This window comes from Pristiophorus japonicus, chromosome 21 (assembly GCF_044704955.1).
Source record: "Pristiophorus japonicus isolate sPriJap1 chromosome 21, sPriJap1.hap1, whole genome shotgun sequence".
Lineage (NCBI taxonomy): Eukaryota > Metazoa > Chordata > Chondrichthyes > Pristiophoridae > Pristiophorus > Pristiophorus japonicus.
This window is the reverse complement of record NC_091997.1, coordinates 37,076,667-37,092,382: the sequence shown is the minus strand read 5'-3', so window position 1 is coordinate 37,092,382 and position 15,716 is coordinate 37,076,667. Positions and strand designations below refer to the sequence as shown.

Below are 15,716 nucleotides of genomic sequence, written 5' to 3'. Positions count from 1 at the left end.
CGGGCCGCTGTTCTGCACCCAGACCATTGGTAAAAGTTTTCCACATTGGAGCAAATTGTCCACATTCTAGTTTCCATGGTTACCTGGAGGAAGGAGAGGTCAAGGTCCCCTGTCAGGTGTGTGATCTCCAGGTTGCCCTGTACCTCACGGCAGTTCTCGTACAGTTTGCGCAGGGTGTAGTAATGGTTCTCTAAACTGAACGACCGCTCCAACTTCATGTCTGTCCCGGGACACACTGACAAAGAGAGAGAAGGCAGGCATGAATTGTAATAGAAACATAGAAATTGGGGCAGGAGCAGGCCATTCGGCCCTTCAAGCCACCACCACCAATCAATATAATCATGGCTGATCATGCAACTTCAGTACCCCATTCCTGCTTTCTCTCAGTACCTCTTGATCCCTTTAGCCGTAAGGGCCTTATCGAACTCCCTTTTGAATATATCTAATGGTGTCCAATGTACACCTCACTGTAACACTGACATACACCACGTCCCTCACTGTAACACTGATATACCCCACACCCCTCACTGTAACACTGATATACCCCACACACCTCACTGTAACACTGATATACCCCACACACCTCACTGTAACACTGATATACCCCACTACCCTCACAGTAACACTGATATAACACACACCCCTCACTGTAACACTGATATACCCCACACACCTCACTGTAACACTGATATACCCCACTACCCTCACAGTAACACTGATATACCCACACCCCTCACTGTAACACACTGATATACCCCACAACCCTCACTGTAACACACTGATATACCCCACACCCCTCACTGTAACACACTGATATACCCCACACCCCTCACTGTAACACACTGATATACCCCACACCCCTCACTGTAACACACTGATATATCCCACACACCGCAGTGTAACACGATTCTTGCTATCAGAAGCATTTCTAAGTGGCTTCTAATTGGTGTGTTTTGACCCTCGGACACCTCTTGGATTTGTAGCTCTCATTACACTCTGCCGACAGGTTGCCTTTCAAACAGTTTCCCACAAAAGGCTCCATTTTACCAGAACTCCAGGAGCAGCGAGGGTGGGCCATGCTCACTTACCTTGCGGGAAGGAGCACCGAGTGAAGCTGAGGGCTGCACTCAGCATCAGTGCCAGCAGAGGGACAGCACTAGCCCAGGGAGCCGCAGTCTGAGCAAGCATGACCGAGCCTGTGGAGCGACAGTGCTTGCCGAGCCCGAGGCAACGAGGATCCTTCGCTCCTCTCCAGATCTTGCTGCTATATCCGGGCCGGATTCAGTCAGCAGGTCAGTGTGGGACAGGAGGCAGCACTCAGCAAACGGGGCTGTACAGGGACTAACTGGGCTAGCACTTCCTGGACACGGATAGAGTGAAAGGAAAGGCTCACTGAGTCTTCTTCTGCTGAGCTGTAACTAATACCTGGCACCAACTCACGTCCTATAATTACAGCCCATCGCCTCCATCCAGTACACCAACTGTCCCAGGCAGCGGCAGCTCCGCACCGTCACCCCACCGACAGCGCAGGCCCCCTCCCTCCGGGAATGGGGGGATGCCAGGCGAGGGGTGCGGAGCCGGGGGGTTGCGGGGCCCGGGCGGGATGGTATGAGCCCGAGGGAGGGATGAGCAAGACAGCAGTGTGTGCAGACGGTGATGAGGGAGCAGGGGTGACAGGGTGTGTGAGTAGGGGAGGCAGGTTGGGGTGCAGGGGCAGAAGTGCGGAGTATTTACACCCAATAATAACAACTAACATCTAACGATCCAGTGAAAGGGAATGAGAATGTCAGAGCAGGATGAGGTGAGCCAGTGTGCCCTGACCCAGGATAGAACGCGTTGCTCCAGACGTTGATGAATGTTGTGCTGACAGCAGGTGCCAGTTGGAAATCCCGCCCTCTGCTCTTCCCAGGAAACCCGGCCGATTATGTTACACATTAACCTCGGCACAACCTCAAACGTAACCCCAACTGCTTCCCTTGTGGCTTCCTGTTGGTCTAATTCAGTTATTGCTGATGGTACACAGCGCCCTGAATAAATCACATACAGACTGAGAAATAAACTCTGCTCCTTGGCAAGATTCACAGGTTTCCAGTAACTCTCCTTCCTCAGTGCCTGGCGCACACCCTCTTACCCCCACCTGGGCACCGCACTCTCCGAGCCCCACCACCCTCAAAACCCCCTCCCCGGGGCCCTTTGACCTCCGAACCCCCTCCCCGGGGCCCTCCCTCTCCGAACCCCCTCCCCCTCCGAACCCCCTCGCCCCCACTCCCCCAGGGCCCCTCGCCCTCCGAACCCCCTCTCCTGGGGCCCCTCGCCTTCAGTCACCACCCCGCCTCACTCTCCCAGCTCCCACCCATTAACTTAGTTTCCAGCTCTGGGCTCCGTGCTCTCACTCCATCTCCTGGGGGCTCTCCACCCATTGCTCTGCGCAGCAAGTGACATCAGAGGTGCAAATATTTTGAGGCAAAACCCAACACGTGATTCACGGAATGGCATTACTGCCACAAGAAGCAAACACACCAACATAATTATCGTCCAGTCCGCAGAAACACAGCAGAGTGCTAAATCCTACTACAGCACGAGAAGGGTCACTCACTATGTAACTGTAGAGTGTCACTGTTATTAGAATCATAGAAATTTACAGCACGGAAGGAGGCCATTTCGGTCCATCGTGTCCATGCCGGCCAGCAAAGAGCTATCCAGCCTAATCCCACTTTCCAGCTCTCGGTCCATAGCCCTGTAGGTTTCAGAACTTCAAGTGCACATCCAGGTATTTTTTGTAATTTAAAGTAATCGTGGGGCGGTTTAGAGGAGATATGAGGAGACATTTCTTCATCCAGTGGGTAGTGGGAGTCTGGATCTCACTACCTCGACCACCATTTCAGGCAGTGAGTTGTCCTCCTTTGGCTCGTTTACCATGAAGGAGCTCCACATAAAGCATTTGCTTAGGGAGTCTCGTATCTGGCATGCCTGCCCAGCGAAGCTAATCGAGTGTGGTCAGTGCTTCAATACTGGGGATGTTGGCCTGGTCGAGGACGCTGATGTTGGTGCGCCTGTCCTCCCAGGGGATTTGCAGGATCTTGCGGAGACATTGTTGGTGATATATCTCCAGTGACTTAAGGTGCCTTCTGTACATCGTCCATTCCTCAAACCCATACAGGAGGGCGGGTATTACTACAGCCCTGTAGACCATGAGTTTTCCGCAGGCGGTCGAAGGCTGCGCTGGCGCACTGGAAGCGATGCTGAATTTCCACATCAGTGTCTGCCTTTGTTGATAAGAGGTTCCCAAGGTATGGGAAATGGTCCACGTTGCCGCACCGTGGATCTTGATGATTGGAGGGCAATGCTGTGCAGCGATGACAGGCTGGTGAAGGACCTTTGTCTTACGGATGTTAAGCGTAAGGCCCATGCTTTCAAATGCCACAGTGAAGCTCAGAGTCACTGTTTATTCAGGGTATGGGTCACTCACTGTAACTGTAGAGTCACTGTTTATTCAGGGTAAGGGTCACTCACTAACTGTACAGAGTCACTGTTTATTCAAGGTAAGGGTCACTCACTGTGGAACTGTACAGTCACTGTTTATTCAGCAGGCACAGCCTCTGAACATGAAATGGTTGAATTGACGCATTAAATGCTCGCCACTAATTAAACAAAGATGTTGAAGTTGTTACTTGGAGTTTAATGCGAGTGTTGAGATGGTGCAGCAGGACACCTGGAGTTACTGAGCCCTCACAGCCCGTCTTTGGGTGGACCGACCCCTCCTGCTCACTCTAAACTTACACGGGTGGGTGTGGGGTGATCGGGGGTTAATCCGATACGATGGGAGATTCCCCTTCGCCTGGAACCGTTTATTTTTACTGAGCTGGGAGAGTCCGTAACAGCTGCGCTCACCTGTGACTACCAATCCCAAACCAACAGGTGTCAGCAGCATTGCCCGGCCTGGGATCGGAAAATCTTCGGATCCACGGCGACCAAACCAAGGCCTGCCTGGGTACGGGTATCCCAGAGAGAGCATTGCTCCCAGTGTGTTACACACCACGTTCAGAGCAAGGGACTGCCCGGCGTGGGACTGAGCCCCGGGGAGCGGGGCCCGGCGTGGGACTGAGCCTCGGGGAGCGGGGCCCGGCGTGGGACTGAGCCCCGGGGAGCGGGGCCCGGCGTGGGACTGAGCCCCGGGGAGCGGGGCCCGGCGTGGGACTGAGCCCCGGGGAGCGGGGCCCGGCGTGGGACTGAGCCCCGGGGAGCGGGGAGATCTTAGATTTGATATCTGGTCTGTGCTGAGTTAGGTCAGCCACTGCAAAATTGGCCTGAGCACCTTGGATGGGGTGGAGTCAGGCTGGGTGCTGGCTCCTAATCACAGTTTGTTCACCCTGCTGACACTGTCTGTGCCCTGGGACTCCAGCTCAGCTCTGATCACAGAGGCTTGTCGAGTATGTCAGGAATGTACTGAAAAAGGGAGATTCCTGCCAAGGTCTGTCGGCTGAGGTGGATCACTGACACCGCCAGACCCGCACTCATCGAAAGCTGGCTTGCAAACAGGTACATCATTGTTGGATAACACCCCCACCAAACTGTGGGCCTGGGTTCCCATGACGACAGAGGCTGACTCCACTGTGAATTCAGAGAGAGCACCGAGGGAGGGGGAGCACGGAGATTTCACTCGGCAACCCAAACCCTGTTCTCCAAACTGCCCCATTATACTCTGTCTTTGTCCCTCCTCAATCACCGCCACCTAATGCTACCAATTCTCTATCTTTTGCTTTTTGATCTTTCAGGCGGTGGAAATAGATTCAATACTAACATTCAAAAGGGATTTGGATAAATACTTGGAGAAAAATGTGCAGGGCTATGGGGAAAGAGTGAGGGAGGGAGACTTAATGGATCGCTCTTTCATAGAGCCGGTACGATGGGCCAAATGGCCTTCTTCTGAGCTGTACCATTCTGTGAATTCTAGGAATCTATTAACCCTTCTGTAGGCTGCAGTCCTGCACCGTGACTCCCTCCTTCAATTGTCTTTATACAGAACTATATCCTATCCCCCCCCAGGGTCGTCATTCTGGCCAGCCTCAGATTGGAATTTGGAGACTTTGACTCACTCGGAATGCAGTCGGACAAAGAGACACAGTACGTGCGGTGAACAAACCATTCCCAGGAACCGAGGCTGGTGCCAGGAGGAGGTTGACACTAATCCCTCCTCTCCGCGCACACTGCAGGGACTCAGCAGTTGGAAGTGGGTAGTGGTGTCCCACAGGGTTGAGTTCTGGGCCACTCCTGCCCAGTGTGTAGATCGATGATTTGGACACAGGGCTAGAGGGTGAGGTGTCGGAGGTTATAGATGATCAAATAGGAGATATAGTTAATTCTTTACAAGTCGAAAGGAAACTGCTAAGAGATATTAATAACTGGGGAAAAGGGCTAAAAATGGAATTAAATGTCAGTAAGTGTGAGGTGATGCATTTTGGCACAAAGAGTAACATAGAAAATAGGTGCAGGAGTAGGCCATTCGGCCCTTCTAGCCTGCACCGCCATTCAATGAGTTCATGGCTGAACATTCAACTTCAGTACCCCATTCCTATAGAAACATAGAAAATACCAGTGGTTATACTGTGAATGGGAGTAGGCTCGGTGCTGGGGGGGCGGGAGAGCAGAGAGATTTAGGGGGCAGGTTCACAGGACATTAAAGCGAATAGAATTATAAATTTCCTATCAAGAGATGTAGACTATAAAAGTCAAGAAGTAATGATAATCCAATCTAAAAGCTTAAGTTCTCAGTTCGAGTAGTGTATGCAGTATTTGGCTCCACACTATACTAAGGATATTGTAGCTTTAGAGAGGGCGCAATGCAGATTCATGAGGATGCTGCCTGGTCTGAGGAAATACAAATTGGAAGACAGACTTTTTCATAAGAACAACACAGACTATAGGCCAATAAAATAGAAGTGTTTAAAATGATGCAAGAATGGGGTAGGGTAGCTCAAAGCCGACTGTTTCCAGTGGTTGAGGGTCTGGAACGAGGGGCCAGAGATACAAGATTAAATGTAAGAGATTTAGAACAGAGGACAGGAGAAACTCCTTCACAGAGAGTTGAGGCCGTGGAATTCACACCTGGGGTTAGCGGCTGAGGCAGAAACAGCCAACATTCAGGACTGGATTGGAGAGGGAGGCGAAGGAGAAGGGGATGGAGGGACGTGGAACGTGGGGATAAATGTGACTGGGATTATTTGAGCCAAATGGCCTGCTTCCATGTAGTGTTTGATGTTTGTCCTGGGAAGAGTTGTATCACAGGGATCAGCACCCCCGGGAGGCAAGAACTGGGAGCAGATCACACCATAGAAACATAGAAAATAGGTGCAGGAGTAGGCCATTCGGCCCTTCGAGCCTGCACCACCATTCAATAAGATCATTGCTGATCATTCACCTCAGTACCCCTTTCCTGCCTTCTCTCCATACCCCTTGATCCCCTTAGCCGTAAGGGCCATAGCTAACTCCCTCTTGAATATATCCAATGAACTGGCATCAACAATTCTCTGCGGCAGGGAATTCCACAGGTTAACAACTCTCTGAGTGAAGAAGTTTCTCTTCATCTCAGTCCTAAATGGCCTGCCCTTTATCCTAAGACTGTGTCCCCTGGTTCTGGACTTCCCCAACATTGGGAACATTCTTCCTGCATCTAACCTGTCCAGTCCCGTCAGAATCTTATATGTTTCTATGAGATCCGCTCTCATCCTTCTAAACTCCAGTGTATAAAGGCCCAGTTGATCCAGTCTCTCCTCATATGTCAGTCCAGCCATCCCTGGAATCAGTCTGGTGAACCTTCGCTGCACTCCCTTAATAGCAAGAACGTCCTTCCTCAGATTAGGAGACCAAAACCGAACACAATATTCCAGATGAGGCCTCACCAAGGTCCTGTACAACTGCAGTAAGACCTCCCTTCTCCTATACTCAAATCCCCTAGCTATGAAGGCCAATATACCATTTGCCTTCTTCACCGCCTGCTGTACCTGCATGCCAACTTTCAATGACTGATGAACCATGACACCCAGGTCTCGCTGCACCTCCCCTCTGCCGCCATTCAGATAATATTCTGCCTTCGTGTTTTTACCCCCAAAGTGGATAACCTCACATTTATCCACATTATACTGCATCTGCCATGCATTTGCCCACACACCTAACATGTCCAAGTTACCCTGCAGCCTCTTAAGAGTCCTCCTCACAGCTCACACCGCCACCCAGTTTAGTATCATCTGCAAACTTGGAGATATTACACTTGATTCCATCCTCTAGATCATTAATATATATTGTAAAGAGCTGGGGTCCCAGCACTGAGCCCTGCGACACTCCACTAGTCACTGCCTGCCATTCTGAAAAGGCCCGTTTATCCCGACTCTCTGCTTCCTGTCTGCCAACCAGTTCTCTATCCACGTCAGTACATTACCCCCAATACCATGTGCTTTGATTTTGCACACTAATCTCTTGTGTGGGACCTTGTCAAAGGCCTTTTGAAAGTCCAAATGCACCACATCCACTGGTTCTCCCTTGTCCACTCTACTAGTTACATCCTCAAAAAATTCCAGAAGATTTGTCAAGCATGATTTCCCTTTCATAAATCCATGCTGACTTGGACCAATCCTGTCACTGCTTTCCAAATGCACCTGCTATTAAATCTTTAATAATTGATTCCAACATTTTCCCCACCACTGATGTCAGGCTAACCGGTCTATAATTACCCGCTTTCTCTCTTCCCCCTTTTTAAAAAAGTGGTGTTACATTAGCTACCCTCCAGTCCATAGGAACTGATCCAGAATCGATAGACTGTTGGAAAATGATCACCAATGCATCCACTATTTCTAGGGCCACTTCCTTAATACTCTGGGATGCAGACCATCAGGTCCCGGGGAATTATCGGCCTTCAATCCCATCAATTTCCCAACTAATAAGGATATCCTTCAGTTCCTCCTTCTCACTAGACCCTCAGTCCCCTAGTACTTCCGGAAGGTTATTTGTGTCTTTCTTCGTGAAGACAGAACCAAAGTATTTGTTCAATTGATCTGCCATTTCTTTGTTCCCCATTATAAATTCACCTGAATCTGACTGCAAGGGACCTACGTTGGTCTTCACTAATCTTTTTCTCTTCACATATCTATAGAAGCTTTTGCAGTCAGTTTTTATGTTCCCGGCAAGCTTCTACTCGTACTCTATTTTCCCCCTCTTAATTAAACCCTTTGTCCTCCTCTGCTGAATTCTAAATTTCTTCAAGTCCTCAGGTTTGCTGCTTTTTCTGGCCAATTTATATGCCTCTTCTTTGGATTTAACACCATCCTTAATTTCCCTTGTTAGCCACGGTTGAGCCACTTTCCCCGTTTTATTTTTACTCCAGACAGGGATGCACAATTGCTGAAGTTCATCCATGTGATCTTTAAATGCTTGCCATTGCCTATCCACCGTCAACCCTTTAAGTATCATTTGCCAGTCTATTCTAGCCAATTCATGCCTCAAACCATCGAAGTTACCTTTCCTTAAGTTCAGGTTCCTAGCTTCTGAATTAACTGTGTCACTCTCCATCCTAATAAAGAATTCTACCATGTTATGGTCACTCTTCCCCAAGGGGCCTCGCACAACAAGATTGCTAATTAGTCCCTTCTCATTACAGATCACCCAGTCCAGGATGGCCAGCTCTCTGGTTGGTTCCTCGACATATTGATCTAGAAAACCATCCTTAATACACGCCAGGAAATCCTCCTCCACCGTATTGCTACCAGTTAGGTTAGCCCAATCAATCTGTAGATTAAGGTCACCCATGATAACTGCTGTACCTTTATTCCACACATCCCTTATTTCCACTTCGGGAAACAGTGAATCGACTGAGCATTTAAAACTGGGCGCAGGCTACTCTTCAGTATTCAGTTTGCAGGCGTGATGCCGATGTGCGAGACTACTGTTGCTAATCTCCTGACCGAGATGAGGAGAAACTTCTTCACCCAAAGAGTGGTGAACCTGTGGAATTCTCTACCACAGAAAGTTGTTGAGGCCAATTCACTAAATATATTCAAAAAGGATGTAGTCCTTACTACTAGGGGGATCAAGGGGTTTGGCGAGAAAGCAGGAATGGGGTACTGAAGTTGCATGTTCAGCCATGAACTCATTGAATGGTGGTGCAGGCTCGAAGGGCCGAATGGCCTACTCCTGCACCTATTTTCTATGTTTCTACGTCTTTCGCTAAACACTCTCCTGGGGTATATCTGCTGAATCGGGCATCTGACACACACAAAACCATTCCCATGTTTATCGGTCACCAAACCAAATGGCTGAGAACACAGTCGGAATGCGAGATAGAGCGCACACGCTCTCTGTACAGGGACACTCCCCATGTACACCAACACAGAGAACTCAGCCACAGACACACTGCTGGGGTTTAACCGCTGATCATCCAGCCAGGAACACCCGAGCTTCTACAGCGCTTTGTTCCCGAGGTCAGCGGATTGTCACATTCCCCTCACTTCACTGTGTCCATCAGCAAGAATCCTCACAACCAGAACGGCTATGCGTGGCAGCATTTCCAACAAATTGCATTGATATAGCACCTTTCGAGAAGGAAAGCACAGTGCGGCGTGCAAACTGCAGGAGTCACTCAGGCCAATGCAGTGCCTTGTTTTACAACTGCAGAAATCAGAACATCCAACACCTGAATCTATGCAAATGCAGAAAGCAGACCTTCCTGTTTCACAGACTCCGACATCCTCAACCTTGCAACCCCCGTAAAACTCAATCACACCAGCAAGCCCAAACACCAGAGCTTTACTGATTGGAGTTTAACCTTTTCAGTCCCGCAGCTACATTTGTCTTCAGTTATTAGACGACAGGCCTCACTCTCAGCCCCCGCCCCTCCCTTCCCCCCACAGGCCTCACTCACAGTCCCCGCCCCTCCCTCCCCCCACAGGCCTCACTCACAGCCCACGCCCCTCCCTCCCCCCACAGGCCTCACTCACAGCCCCTGCCTCTCCCTCCCCTCGCAGGCCTCACTCACAGCCCCCGCCCCACTCATCACGTCCTCTCTCTCCACCCCCCTCCTCCCTTGCCCATGTACTCCGGGTTAATGCCCCTGCCCATGTACTCCTGGTTAATGCCCCCCTGCCCATGTACCCCGGGTTAATGCCCCCCTGCTCATGTACCCCGGGTTAATGCCCCCGTGCCCATGTACCCCGAGTTAATGCCCCCCCCACCCATGTACCCCCAGGTTAATGCCAGGACAGTGCCCGTCCCTGCACCGTACACCACGAGTGATCTGTACGTTAGGTGCGTGCCTGTTGTTGAAGGTGGGCTGGACTTGGATGGTTCTGGGAGTGGCTCCTGTAACTGCAGGCACTTTTGGCTCGTGTTGTGCAGAAATCTCAGACGTCACTTGTTCTGATGAACAGGAGGGATTATGTTACTCTTCCCGAAACTCGGCAGGTAAACAGCACCAGGGAGGAATGAGTGAGACAGAGCCTGGCTGTGAGGCAATAACCCTGAGTGGGAGGCGCTCTGCGACATTATCTGTTTATATACTGAACCTCAAATCTCCAGAAGACATTTTCAGCACCAACAGCGCAAGGCACAGGGGTCCAATACATCGGCAGACACACCCTGCAAACCCTCCAAATAAACTAGTGAACACAGTGGGAGAATGGTGCTCGCCTCCAAACCCCCCCACCGTCCCCACCCTTCGCCTCCCAACCCCCCCCCACTCCACCCTTCGCCACTCCACCTCAGCACTTCCTGACCCTTGGTGGCATTGGATCTTTGCTGAAAAGGCCACCCCGGCAAGATATTCAAATCTGGGAGCAGAGGAGCATTAACCCGGGGTACATGGGCAGGGGGCATCAGCCCAGGGTACATGAGTGGGGAGGGAGGCATTAACCCGGGGTACATGGGCGGGGGGGCATTAACCCGGGGTACATGGGCGGGGGGCATCAGCCCAGGGTACATGGGTGGGGAGGGGGAGGCATTAACCCGGGGTGCATGGGCAGGGGGGGGCATTAACCTGGGGTACATGAGCGGGGGGGCATTAACCCGGGGTACATGGGCGGGGGGGCATTAACCCGGGGTGCATGGGCGGGGGGGGCATTAACCCGGGGTACATGAGCGGGGGGGCATTAACCCGGGGTACATGGGCGGGGGGGGGGGGCATTAACCCGGGGTACATGGGCGGGGGGGGGCATTAACCCGGGGTACATGGGCGGGGGGGCATTAACCCGGGGTACATGGGCAGGGGGGCATTAACCCGGGGTACATGGGCAGAGGGGCATTAACCCGGGGTACGTAGGCAGGGGGGGAATTAACCCGGGGTACATGGGAGGGGGCCATTAACCCGGGGTACATGGGCGCGGGGGGCATTAACCTGGGGTACATGGGCAGGGGGCCATTAACACAGGGTACATAGGCAGGGGGCCATTAACCCAGGGCACATGGGCGGGGGCAGTACAAGTCTGTTGTGATTCTGCTTTGGTCCAGTATCACCATCATCATAGGCAGTACCTCGGAATCGAGGAAAACTTGCTTCCACTCTTAACACGAGTCCTTAGCTGGCTGAACAGTCCAATACGGGAGCCACAGTCCTTGTCACAGGTGGGACAGATAGCCGTTAAGGGAAAGGGTGGGTGGGACTGGTTTGCCGCACGCTCCTTCCGCTGCCTGCACTTGCTTTCTGCATGCTCTCGCTTTCTGCATGCTCTCGGCGATGAGACTCGAGGTGCTCAGCGCCCTCCCGGATGCACTTCCTCCACCTAGGGCCAGGGACTCCCAGGTGTCAGTGGGGATGTCGCACTTTATCAGGGAGGCTTTTGAGGATGTCCTTGTAACGTTTCCTCTGCCCACCTTTGGCTCGTTTGCCACGAAGGAGCACTGCCCCCCAGTCATCAAGGTCCAGTATAAAGCTTGTCAATTGAAGGTGGGCAGTGGGGCTGGGGGCAGGGGAAGAGGGAAAAGAGTGAAGAGAGAGGGCGTCATAGGAGGGGCGAGGCTGGGGTGGAAAAGAGAGGGAAGGGCGGGGGCCGGGAGTGGATCAGAAGCCCCTTCTGAATCACACCCTGAATGGAAATGTGGAGCAATCACAGAGGGTGGAGTCCCATGGGAAAGCAAGACGGACTTAACTGAGCAACAGGCTCCATTATGCTATCAGGAGATCATTGAACATGGAGGGATATCCAATGGGTGGGATCATTAGGAGACATGTGTTCCTGGTGGGTTCAAAGTGCAAAGTTCCCGAGACAGCCTGACTATGAATAACTAAACTCTCTAGACGCCCTTTAGTAAAACAGAGAGATGTAAACAGGGCCCTTGCTGCAGGCACACACACCACCTAACCCTTCCACCGAGATTGTGCCTCTCGCACCAACTGTGATTAATTGTTAGAGGTGTTCCAGGGAAGCGGAGAAACAAGATGAGCCAGTCCGACAGACTCCGGGCTACACACGGCACCAACAACAACACAAACAGGCAGCCCGCTGAGCTTCACAGAACAAACAACTTCATTAAAAACAGGCTCAACCAGATCGATGAGAGTATGTGGCCTTCGATAATCCTCAACGAGAGCTGGCACACTCCAGAAACAGCACAACTCGTGGTGTCACACAGGGTGAAAGCTGAACAGTAACGGCTGCCTCGGTCTGGGTTCCCCAGGGATCGGGGTGGAGAGCTTGATGACATTTCCACATTCTCTCCCTGTATCTCCCTCTGCGACAGGGATCGCAGCTTCTTCTGCTGCTGTATTGGGGATCGGGTGACCCGCTGAACACCCCGTCAGCCTGAGACCGATCACACTTGTCCCTCAATCACGCACAGCAGACACAGCCCTCGAATCCTGGGTCGCTCAGGCACAGCACACACACAGCTCTCCCGCATCCCAAACATTCAAAGCTTGCCCAATACATCTCAACGAAAGCCTCTTCGTTCTTCATGTGTGCAGTTAGGCAGAGTTAGCTGGCTAATCGGCCATGTGGGGAACCACTGCCAAGCCTAAATCCTGTCCACCACACAGGCACTTCGCCGGGGTGACAGATTAGCTGGCAGGAACCCTGGCTGATTGGCTCCCCCGCCCCACACCCCCTTATCACAGGGACTCCAAGCCCCATCATTGCCTGACCAAAAGACACTGGAACTCAGCCAGAGCTGTCCGAGCTCGCGCTGCAAATGCTCGCTCAGCAGATGCGTTGAATATTAGTAGTTCAGTGCACTGGGCGACAGCCTGACCCTACCAACACACTAAATGCGACGTGGCCGCTTAAACATCAGCCCAACAAGCACAAAAAAACCATGAGTGCACAAAAGCTACCCTCATGTCAGTGTTCGGGGAATTTATATTCAGAAACTGCTCGTTCAGCCGTGTGATTTTAGACAGTCACTTCCTTCACTAAACTAAAGTTTGAACTGAGCATTAATCTTAAACTTTTTCCCCACACTCAGACGAGATCGAGACGCAGTTTGAGCTGGGAGTGATGTGGAGTCAGAGCGATCGTCAAACACAACCGGGACTCTGCCCTTACCACCCTCTGGAAATCTGGAAATGTCACTGGGGCCCAACAAACAGACTCAGGAAAAACAGGATCTGTACCTCCTGCTGGAGTTAGACAGCTGCCTCCCTGGCCTGGTCTACTGAGTTCCTTTTATGCCGGGCTCAGGACCGGGGCCAGACCCTTGCTCGCAGGGCCCAGGATCGGTGCCAGTCCCTCTCGCGCAGGGCCCAGGATCGGAGCCAGACCCTCGCTCTCAGGGCCCAGGATCGGGGCCAGTCCCTCTCGCGCAGGGCCCAGGATCGGAGCCAGACCCTCGCTCGCAGGGCCCAGGATCGGAGCCAGTCCCTCTCGCACAGGGCCTAGGATCGGAGCCAGTCCCTCTCGCGCAGGGCCCAGGATCGGAGCCAGTCCCTCTTGCGCAGGGCCCAGAATCGGAGCCAGTCCCTCCTGCGCAGGTGTCAGAAACTGTCAGTGTGCGAGATGATTTGAGAAAAACACTTTCTAAAATGACATCATGCTTTGCCCACAACCACTGGCCAGTTGTGAACACATTGAACGATAGATACCTCAGTGACCAGGCTGTGCTCAATCACAGGGGCACCAACGTCACAAAGTGCATCAATCTATCCAGTGCTGTTGTAATATTTAAAAATTAACTTTTCAAGGACATTTACCCTGAGTCTTGCATCACCCAAACACTTGTCCAAATTCTGTTGACTTCCTGTCTAATGGTGTCTGCAGCAGAGTATCAGGCTTTTGCCCAAGAGTCAGTGAACTGGCCTGGTGTGCCGATGCTAAGTCACAGGTAATTTGCATGTGCAAAGAGCAATCAGCAAACTGCAAGTAACCCTCGCACTCCACCCTTACACTGACTTACATCACTGAGACTCATGGGGTAATCAGACCGTCAGTTAATAAATGACAGACGGTTATTCTGGCGACATTGAACTGTGCAAAAACACACACCTGCAATCACTAGCACAAACATTCCCATACCAGCCACGGGAGAAATACACCTCCAAACCCTTCGACTCACTGCGCATCAAGATTGGGGTCTGTGTTGGGAGACCACCTGCCTGTTACACCCCAATGTCTGTCCTGAAGTGGTCGTTATAGCTTCAACTGTACACGAAGTATCAATAATCACAAAAAGTTTCCTATTTAACCCTGCTCAGTTCCCGACCCATCTCCACTCCATCACCAAGACTACCTACTTTCACCTCCGTAAAATCGCCCATCCCTGCCTCAGCTCATCTGCTGCTGAAACCCTCATCCGTGCCTTCGTTACCTCGAGACTTAACTAATTTAATGCCCTCGGGGCTGGTCTCCCAGTCATCCAAAACTCTGCTGCCTGTGCCCGAACTCGCACCACGTCCCGTTCAGCCATCACCCCTGTGCTCGTTGACCTATGTTGGCTCTTTATTGATCAACGCCTCGGATTTGAAATTCTCATCCTTATTTTCAAATCCCTCCATGGCCCTTCGCCCTTGCATTTCCCTATCTCTGTAATCTCCTCCAGCCCTATAACTTCCCCACTCTCCCCTTCAAACAAGGTATTGACCTTTTGAACATGGTGGCCCTGCATTCCTCTCCATCGCTCCCCTCTCCTTACAATGCACCTGTTTGACCAAGTGTTTGGTCGCCCCGCCTAATATCTCCCTTACTGGCTCAGCTTCCATTCTTCCCCATAGTATTTCCCCAAGATGCCTCAGAGTCTGAAGTTCGTGGGTTCAAGTACCACTCCAGAAACGTGAGCACAAAAGCTTAGAATGAGGGAGCGCCGCACTGTCCGAGGTGCCCCTTTCGAATGTGACGTTAAACCGAGGCCCCGTCTGCCCCCTCGGGTGGATGTAAAAGATCCCATAGCACTATTGGAAGAGCAGGGGAGTTATCCCCGGTGTCCTGGGGCCAATATTTATCCCTCAATCAATGTCACTAGACAGATGATCCGGTCATTCTCACATTGTTGGTCGTGGAGATCGAGGGACCGCAGCGCCTCTCCCGGGCCGGGCCCCGCGCCCTCAGGCCTCTCTCTCCCGGGCTGGGCCCAGGCCGCGAGCCTCAGCCCCGCTCCCCTTCCCTTCCCTCAGGCCAAGACCGCGGGCTCTCACCTGGTCTCCGGGCGGAGCTCAGCGCGCTGAGCAGCAGCAGACCCGCGAGCCGCATCCTCCCGCCGCCCGCACTCACTTCCGGTCCGGGGCGGGGGCGGGGCCAGCGCGGTGGACG

General features: G+C 52.2%; 1 protein-coding gene across 1 annotated transcript in view; it reads right to left on the bottom strand.

Moving 5' to 3' along the window:
- LOC139233948 (receptor tyrosine-protein kinase erbB-2-like) overlaps positions 1-15,683 on the bottom strand; it is a 29,015-nt gene extending 13,332 nt beyond the window's left edge. The window contains exons 1-2 of the mRNA XM_070864639.1: positions 15,602-15,683; positions 84-235 (exon numbers count right to left, since the gene is read on the bottom strand). Of these exons, the coding sequence (XP_070720740.1) occupies positions 84-235; positions 15,602-15,656 (207 nt within the window). The 5' untranslated portion in view covers positions 15,657-15,683. The remainder of the gene's footprint in view (positions 1-83; positions 236-15,601) is intronic.
- Between the last annotated feature and the right edge of the window lie 33 nt (positions 15,684-15,716).